This window comes from Drosophila gunungcola, unplaced genomic scaffold, assembly GCF_025200985.1.
Source record: "Drosophila gunungcola strain Sukarami unplaced genomic scaffold, Dgunungcola_SK_2 000001F, whole genome shotgun sequence".
Classification (NCBI taxonomy): domain Eukaryota; kingdom Metazoa; phylum Arthropoda; class Insecta; order Diptera; family Drosophilidae; genus Drosophila; species Drosophila gunungcola.
Window position 1 is genome coordinate 11,186,309 of NW_026453197.1, and position 8,670 is coordinate 11,194,978.

At 43.6% G+C, this 8,670-nt stretch overlaps 3 protein-coding genes across 3 annotated transcripts; all 3 read left to right on the forward strand.

The window, feature by feature from the left end:
- Nucleotides 1-761: 761 nt before the first annotated feature.
- LOC128263050 (uncharacterized) lies at nucleotides 762-2,030 on the forward strand. The gene has a single exon (XM_052997708.1). The coding sequence runs from the start codon at nucleotides 986-988 to the stop codon at nucleotides 1,775-1,777; it is 792 nt and encodes a 263-aa protein (XP_052853668.1). The 5' UTR covers nucleotides 762-985; the 3' UTR covers nucleotides 1,778-2,030.
- A 1,095-nt stretch (nucleotides 2,031-3,125) lies between these two features.
- Nucleotides 3,126-4,473, forward strand: LOC128263040 (COP9 signalosome complex subunit 1). Its single transcript, XM_052997694.1, has one exon. It carries the CDS (start codon nucleotides 3,268-3,270, stop codon nucleotides 4,417-4,419), a length of 1,152 nt encoding a protein of 383 aa, XP_052853654.1. The 5' UTR covers nucleotides 3,126-3,267; the 3' UTR covers nucleotides 4,420-4,473.
- A 2,110-nt stretch (nucleotides 4,474-6,583) lies between these two features.
- On the forward strand, nucleotides 6,584-8,007 carry LOC128263041 (outer mitochondrial transmembrane helix translocase). The gene has a single exon (XM_052997695.1). The coding sequence runs from the start codon at nucleotides 6,684-6,686 to the stop codon at nucleotides 7,824-7,826; it is 1,143 nt and encodes a 380-aa protein (XP_052853655.1). The 5' UTR covers nucleotides 6,584-6,683; the 3' UTR covers nucleotides 7,827-8,007.
- Nucleotides 8,008-8,670: the final 663 nt, after the last annotated feature.

Genomic DNA, 8,670 nt, shown 5'->3' on the forward strand with positions numbered 1-8,670 from the left:
GAAAGGCGGGTGTTGGATGGTTGGATGTTGCAGCCCAGACGTTGACAGACACAAATCGACACAATAGACGTCAAACGCAGGCGTGTGGAGGTGGGCGTGGCGGTGGGCGGGCGTTTTTGGGAGGGGCAGCTTTTGGCAATCAAAGAGCTCCGATCAAAGTGGAAAATCGATTTTAATTGCAATCTAGGCGCAAAGCCTCGGCGCTCGATTAGCGGTGAGTGTGTGAGTGTTTGACGACCAATGGGCATTAAGTGGGCGTGGCAGGTCAGCCCTTGGTCCGGAGTCTGCTATTTTCCCCTTTTTCTCGTATTGATATATGGACTGCGATTTTTGATGCTGTCTGTGATTTTTTTACATGTTTTGGCAGCCACGTTAAACTTTGAGATTTGAGATATTATTATTTTTCCTTCTTTTTGTCCAAAATGAAATATGAAATATGAGTTTTTTCGCTTAATAATGACTAATGATGGGAACGAAGATTTCGTCTTAAAATGTGGACGTTGGACTGATATAGATAAAGTTTAGAAAATTAATAACAAAATTCAGTTTTATATCAAAAATAAACAATAGAACCTTAAGTATAAAATTCAGTAATAGTTGTTACAGAAATAAATCAAAAAATTGTATATATATATTTTAAATTATAGAACAGCATTGTTTAATCTTACGAAATTGAATTCTATCCAAAATTCTCAAAACTTTTGCCCATAGTGCACTGGGAATGAGTTCGAAACACCCATGAGATTTGTTTCAGTCGAGGTGTCAGTGCTTTTGCCTACACAACGACTGCCTCCAAATCAGTCTTCCCAACAGCTTCAAAGCGAGCACATCAAAAATCAAAAATGAAGCGAGAGTAATAGTGTTCAAGCGAAAGTTTTCTTAATTCGCTTTACCATTTTGACCTCAAAATTGACTCGTTCTAATCAACTGACCACACCGTTCTTTCCCCTCGGAATAGTTCCAATCACAATCGATCAAAATTACGATGCTGTCGAAGAGTAAGACGCTGTGTTCAATGTCGCATGTGCTGCAAAAGCAAGTGTCCGGCATGTTATTGTCCTGTCGCCAGTTCAACAAGGAGTCCGAGGGCAGTCTGTACTCGCAGGATGGCTGGGAGAATGGCCTCCCGAAGATACCAACCGAGCCGCGCAAGGACCTCAAGCCAAGGGAGCCGAAGGACAGGACCAAGGTGTACGATGCCTGCTGGCAGTCGATGCGCCGCACCGAGTACAAGTGTAGGTCGGATCCCGAGTTCAATGTGCACGCCTTCATAGATGCCCGCAAGCACTGCCTGGCGGATCCCTGCGCCAGCGATGTCCTGTCCCTGGACCTCACCCACTACAAGCCCTCGGATATGGGCAATCGCTGCTATCCGCGCACCTGGTCCGAGTGCGTGGTCAAGCGGCGCAAGCGCAAGGCCCATTGTGTTCCCTCACCACCGCCGATGCCGCGGCGCCAGCGCAAGGACCACAAGGCCTGCTGCCCCGATATGTGCGTTCTGGGCCGGCTGGACCTCAAGCTCACCGAGCCCTGCCAACTGATGAAGACGACCGCCTGTCCGCGCTTCAAGATGCCCAACTGCTGTGTGGCCGCCCGCAATCCGCCCAAGTGCCGTCGTCCCTTCAGACGATGTGGCAGCCGGCGAAAGACCAAGTATCCCAGTTTCTCCGAGTGCTGCAAGGACCCTTTCCCGGATGCCCGGCCCATCGAGTGCAACTGCCTGCTCCGGCCGGCCATCTGTGACATGTGGCGGTACTATCGCCGAAGGAATAGCTAGTCAAACCTTCGGTTTACCACTTCCTTGATACCGAATTGGACATTTTTCCATCGGCATTCCGCTTTTATTTAGTTCTGACTATGAAAATTGTTTCGTTCAGATGCCTACCGCTGACTTCAAGATCTGAGCCTTAAAAATAAAAGCGTGTTATACTTCCATCCACCAAGGAAAAATTTTCTAAAATTTTCACGTTCTGCAGCTATTTTGATTTCAATAAAATAAACTGTCAAATTGATTTAAGATCAAGTAGATTTTTTGCGTTGCTTAAGCCTTATTTGTATCGGAGCCAGAAAAAAATAATCATTCTTAATATTCATTAATTAAAATAAATTTTCAAGCAAGTAACGATGTAACATTTCCATTTAGGCATTTCCCAAAAATCAGTTTCAGACAATTACCGATGCATTTTTTTTCAGATAAGTAATACAACCATTCATTTGACTTTTACGTGTAGGTGTAAATTGATGTGATTCTGCTAAAGACATTTGGTAGCCGCCTGGTCTGACATGCTCGCAAAATTGCAATATGCAACAGCCCGTGCGCGAATCTGTATCTGCAGATTGTCCGAAATGGTTACAATGCCCGGGAAATAACCAAATTCCATTACACAGATACAAATCAAATTGGCAAAAGGCATTGAAAGGGATCTAACGAGGGTTGGCTGGAAGTGGGGAGAATATGCAAAAATCAAATTACCAGAACTTGAGAAATCGCAGACATCAGAGACCCATAAATCAGTGAGCGAAAGGAGGGAAATCGAAACGTACATTTATAAGAAATTGTTACCGCTAGTTAACGGTTTATTGATGCGTCGCTTTTGGCTGAATTTATTGGCCTGGTCGTTGGTCTTTCGATTCCTCACGCAAATGCAAAATGGCCAAATCCGAACAGGAGAAAAATCGTGCAAAAGCTCTGAATTGATTTGGCTCTTAGGCGCCTCATTCAAATGGCCAACTGATTTGCCAACTCTTTGCATACAGCTTTTGATTCCAATGCCAGGAAAAACTGAAATTCTTAATAATATTTGTAAGGATTGGTGCGGGAAAAGCTCAATTTATTAGAAATTAAATTTGTCAAATAAGCCTTTATTTTACTAGCGGAGATTAAAATAGTAGGAATTGTTTGTGTAAAAACATATTTTTGATAAACCTTTAAGCTCTAAACATTACCTTAGATTTTTTATATATTTTTGATTTACGTTAATTGATTTACTTTTCACGACTATTAAAATAAAATTCAAAAATACCAATTTTTGTCTTCTGTTTTTTTTTTTGTACAAGAAAGTTTCTCTTAGCAGTAGCAAATAAAATACCTTTCAATTGATTTGTTTGCAGTTTGGAACATATGTATATGGATTAGTGATATACAACTTAGATTGTGCACATCTCAGAGCACTCTTCTTCCATAATCACAAAGTTTTGGACACTGCCAAGATAAAATTTCCCAGTTCGTAAGCAACTTGCCAACTTATTTCCCCTCAGGAATCGCCGATGTCCGACAGCCCTGGTATTTTCTTTGACTCATTGACGATTTCGAGCTCGGTGGACGATGAAGTGACCAAGGGGACCAAGTTGCATCTGCCCAGCTACGCCGATCGATACACGGACATCCCTCGTCTCATCCGCTTGAAGTTCATAGCCCAGGTGTGTCCGCAACTGAGGGTTCCTGCCCTCGAACTGGCCATCGATCATGTGAAGACCACTTACAATGTCAAGCTGTACGACGAGCTCTACAAGACGCTCTGTGTTGAGGTGGACAGGAATTCTCTTAAACGGCTGGAGGCGAACGGAGAAGAGTGTCGTGCCCCAAATGGCAACGAGGCCAGCACTTCGAGTGGTAGGGGGCGAATCGCTGTACCCTACGACTCCTATTGGGTGGAGGACAACACCATGGAGGCAACTCTGATGCTGCAGGAACTGGATGCCGAGCTGAATTTCAAGAAATCAAATTCGGGCAGCGCCAATGTGCGACGCATTCTGGAGGAGATCGGGGATCATTATGAGAAAAGTGGCAACCTGCAGATGGCAGTCAAGTTCTACGCTCGAGCCAGGCCCTACTGTACCAGCAGCGACAACGTGATCATCATGTTCCGCAATCTGATCAGGGTGTCCATTTACATGGAGAACTGGTGGCACGTACTGACCTACGTCGACGAGGCCAAACAGTATGCCTTTGGCTTCGAGAACCTGGCACGGGATGTTCCGGCTCGCTTAAGCTGTGCCGCCGGCTTGGCCAATATGGGCCTTAAGATCTACAAGTCCGCCGCCCAGTATTTCCTGAACACTCCATTCGGGCGCTATGACTACGACAAAATCGTGGCCCCCGAGGATGTGGGCTACTGTGCCGGACTCTGCGCCCTAGCCACTTTCGATCGGGAGAAATTACAGCTGCGCGCCATCAACTCCGAGCCGTTTAAGCCCTTTTTCCAACTCTCGCCAAAGATGTGGACCATTTTGGCCAAGTTCTGCGAGGGCCAGTTTGACATTTGTGCGCAACTTCTGCGCGAAATCGAGGCTCATGTCCGTCTGGATGTCTATCTGTCGCCCCATGTGGACACGCTATACGATATGATCATGGGCAGACTGCTGAAGAAGAGGGACAGGAAAATAATGACAGACTCTGTGAAAAGGTATACGTCGTGATTATTTATTAAGAAATACTCAAACTTACAATCTATTTACTCCATTTGAGACCGATTCAGGCCATAATTTTGCAATAAAAAGTCTTCAAAAAAATAGCTTGAGTCATTTACTGCTGGTAGAATTTTACTTAAAATTTAATTGCTTAAAAAAGAGTAAATTTGTTTTGTTATAAAACTGATTTCTCTGTTATCTTTTTTTTTTTTTAATTTTTATAACAGCATTGGAAATGCAATATGCATACAAAACAATCCCCAGGTGAAAACTTTATCACAAGATAGCTCACAGCTCCGCTGCTTGTCACATCCTTTCTAAACCCTCCAAAAGTTTACGAGTGAAAGCTGCTTCAGTTTCAGCAACAATATAGGCACGGCAATAACAACAAAAAATATAATTAAATTTTTCGTGTGTTCAGTAGAACGAACGAACTACCTTGGAATCTCACAAAGAACGAATAAAGGAAAGGCCATAGAACGAAGGACGAAGGACGAACGATGACGAAGCCAGGGGTGGTATGCAGTGAAAAGTACTGAGACGGTTGAATCATGAAATATTGCACAGTTGAAGTGATTTTTATGAACTCTTCAAAAGTAGCTCGGAGAAAGGCGAATAGACAGTGGAAGAAGTTGGGCCGTTTGTACAACATAAAGGTTGCCGGCACGCTAACGAGCTTAAAGATGTAGCACAAAGTGTGCACTGAAATTGCATCCATAATGGCGCCCAAGGGAGGTGGCATGAAATAATGCCCTTAAGCTCTCCACCTGCATCTCGGATGCCGTTGATTGCATTGAAAAGCCACGTGCAAGTCTGAGAAATTCAGCTAAGTGGCCAAAGGTCAAGAGCAGATCAGATTTTAGGGCTCAGAAATGATAGCCCATCTCAATGTTCGAGATGAATAAGCCTTCTCTACAAGTATTTCAAATAATTTAAGGCAATTATAAATTATAATTTGTGGTATGAACAAATTAAATGTAAGCCTTAAAGTGCTTTGGAACTGCTCAACTTTAACTGGCTATATTGTTCAGGTGGCAACTAGTTTTAATTTTGTACCAGCACACTCAAAAGTGAAAATGCTGGATTAAAAAGTAAACAAGAGCTCCCCAATTTTGGGGACGGACAGAGCCACCTGAGCTGGGAATATGAAAACTATTGGAGGCAAACGGAACAGCAATGGATGGCGTAGATCCACTTGGTAGTCGTGGAAAACTTCGGCCAGACATTGTGTTGAGTAATTCTTTTGTAATGCGGAAGGAAGCTCAAAACAACACAGTGCATAGCGATTTCCTTGAGAAGGGAACGGGAACGGGTTTGGATGGAGAAAAAACTTTAAGACAAAGCCCCAAACTGACCTGGGTAAAGGGGTGTGTTGGGTAAAGGGCGGTAAAGAGTGCGAAAGGGGCTAGCAGATAAATTGCTGCAGTGTTTAGTTAATACTTCTGACCGTCTTACGCCTTGGCCTTTCGTCCTCGGCTGCTGCGTCCAATTCAGCAGGATGCCGAAGAAACTGCGAGCCAGCTAGATACAAGGAACAACGAACAGCAGCTGGCTCGACAAGTTTATCTTTTGTTACATTGACTTCCGCTAACAGATACTAAACTAGAAAACATTCTACTCCGTCTTCCATTCACTCTTTTTCTGTTTTATTTGCTTGCGTTTCCTACAGGTTAGCGTCAAAATTCTGTGCGAGAAGCAGGGGTAAGCAGGAAAAGTTAAGCAGAAATTAAAACGCAGACTGCTCAGCTATCCACAGGGTTAGAAATAGCCGATATTGCATCACTGAATTTAGAGTTACGCATTTTTTTATTTACTAAATCAAAAAAAGTGGCATATATTAACGAGTTACAAAATTCAATAAAATTTTGTTTAAACAAATTCTTTTTTTTTTGCTAATTTGAAAAGCGGGTCACCACTCTTGGTCGCTAAAGTAAAACAATTTACTAATTTTGTGGAGCCATTAAAAAGTAGTTGTTGTATTACACAAAATAAGAAATTAAAATTAAAAGTCGTATAATTAATAGCATTCTCGGAAAATATTTGCAGAATTGATAAATTGTTTGCCTCTTTATAATCAAGTTTGCTTATCTATTGACAAGGCCAGCTTTAAATAACAGTTATGATTATTTTTGTCTTTTAAATTACAATTTTGCGGAACCATATAAAAGTTTATTTCAAATTTTGTTAAGTTGCAGGAGCCATTCTGTCGTTTGCCATTTGATTTCACATTTTAGAATTGACATTTCGTCCGACAGAAATTTGAGTGATTTATAATGGACTCGCCGGACGGATCGCGTGGCCATATCCTGGGCATGGTGGCGCGGGTGTGTGCGGTGACGGCTATTACCTACTACAGTGCCAAGTGGATGATCGGCGCACTGGATCCCAACAGCAAGGTGCGCAAAAAGGCCAAACAATTGGCGGAGCAGCAACTGCGCAAACTGAACTCGGCGGCCAGTAGTGCGGCCCAAAATTTGCGGAGCCGTGACTTTAACGAGCACGAAATGGTGATCGCCACGCATCTGGTGGCCCCCGAGGACATCGATGTCAGTTGGTCGGACATAGCCGGCCTGGATGCGGTCATTCAGGAGCTGAGGGAAACAGTGGTGCTGCCGGTACGCCACCGCGAGCTCTTCAGCCGCTCCCAATTGTGGCGAGCGCCCAAGGGCGTCCTGCTGCACGGACCGCCAGGATGTGGCAAGACTCTGATTGCCAAGGCCATGGCCAAGGATGCTGGAATGCGGTTCATCAATCTGGACGTGGCCGTGCTGACGGACAAGTGGTACGGCGAAAGCCAAAAGTTAGCCACTGCCGTCTTTACGCTGGCCCAAAAACTTCAGCCCTGCATCATTTTTATAGACGAGATCGACTCCTTTCTGCGCATGCGCGGCTCCGGGGACCACGAGGCCACCGCCATGATGAAGACCCAGTTTATGCTGCAGTGGGACGGCCTGATGAGCAGCGCCAACAGTTGTGTCCTCGTCCTGGGGGCCACCAATCGGCCGCAGGACCTCGACAAGGCCATCCTGCGCCGCATGCCGGCACAATTCCACATCGGAGTGCCGCTCGACTGCCAGCGACAGGCCATCCTTCAGCTGATCCTGCAGAGCGAGCAGCAGCATCCTTCGGTCAATCTAATGGAGCTGGCACGGCTCACGCCTGGCTTCTCGGGATCTGATCTTCGAGAGCTGTGTCGCCACGCCTCCATGCACCGCATGCGGCAGTTCATGCGCGAAAAGCTGAACACTGGCGAAGACGCGTTTGAGGAGGACTTCGAGGCGAAGGACCAAAGCTACCTCGACTGCGAGCAGCTGCAGCTACACATGGAAGACCTGCTCAAGTCGCTGACCGTCATGAAGATATCAAAGTTTCAGGCGCACAACGCCTTCATCGAAAAGGATCTGGACTTGGACTGAGTTGGCTGAATAGAAATTAAAAATTGCTGACAATAAAAGCTGCATGTTCTTGAATCAATCTATTAAGAATAAATTTGCAGTTTCCCTGTTCGAATTGTTAACATATTAAATAATAATTTGATCGAATGTGCGAAAATAAATCAAATATGTGAATTTTAACTATAGTTAAGCTGTTAAACTTGCCCCTAAATATTTTATAAATTTATAAAAAAATTTATATTATTTAACATACTGCCAAAGGTGCATTTTTTTGCAGTGCTTTTTGTATTAGCATCTGGCTAGTTCTGCCAATCCAGCTACTTATTATACCCCACACTGTCAGCCAGACCAATATTTTTCACATTTCATGGCATGCATGAAGAGTTTTTGCATCCATGAAGGGCAGCGAGAAATCTGAAAAAAAAAGACTGGAAACAGGAGCGACTATGAAAGAACAGCAGCAGGACAGTGGCAACAAAAACTCAAAATAACAACGGCTACGGCAGCAACAACAAAAAATCTTTTATGTAAAATTGAATATTCATAAGTTGTTTCACAGAAGCGGCAGTGGCAGAAGCCTAACTATGGGCCTCAGTCTCCGCCTCCTTTGCTTCTGCTGTACCCTCGCCAATGGTGTTTTTATTTTTATAATGCATCAGGCATTCTGAAAAGAAGAACTTAATTAAAAAATTCTGTAAATGTAAAAAAATACGTTGATAATGAAGTAGTAAAGTTTATTGTTAAATATTTTCTTTTATTTGAAGTTAATGATGCCATTTCATTGTTCCCGTAAAAAATAATATGTGTTATTATTAAAATATGCAATATTGTTTGATTAAATACTTAGTAATAGAAAAACTTTCAA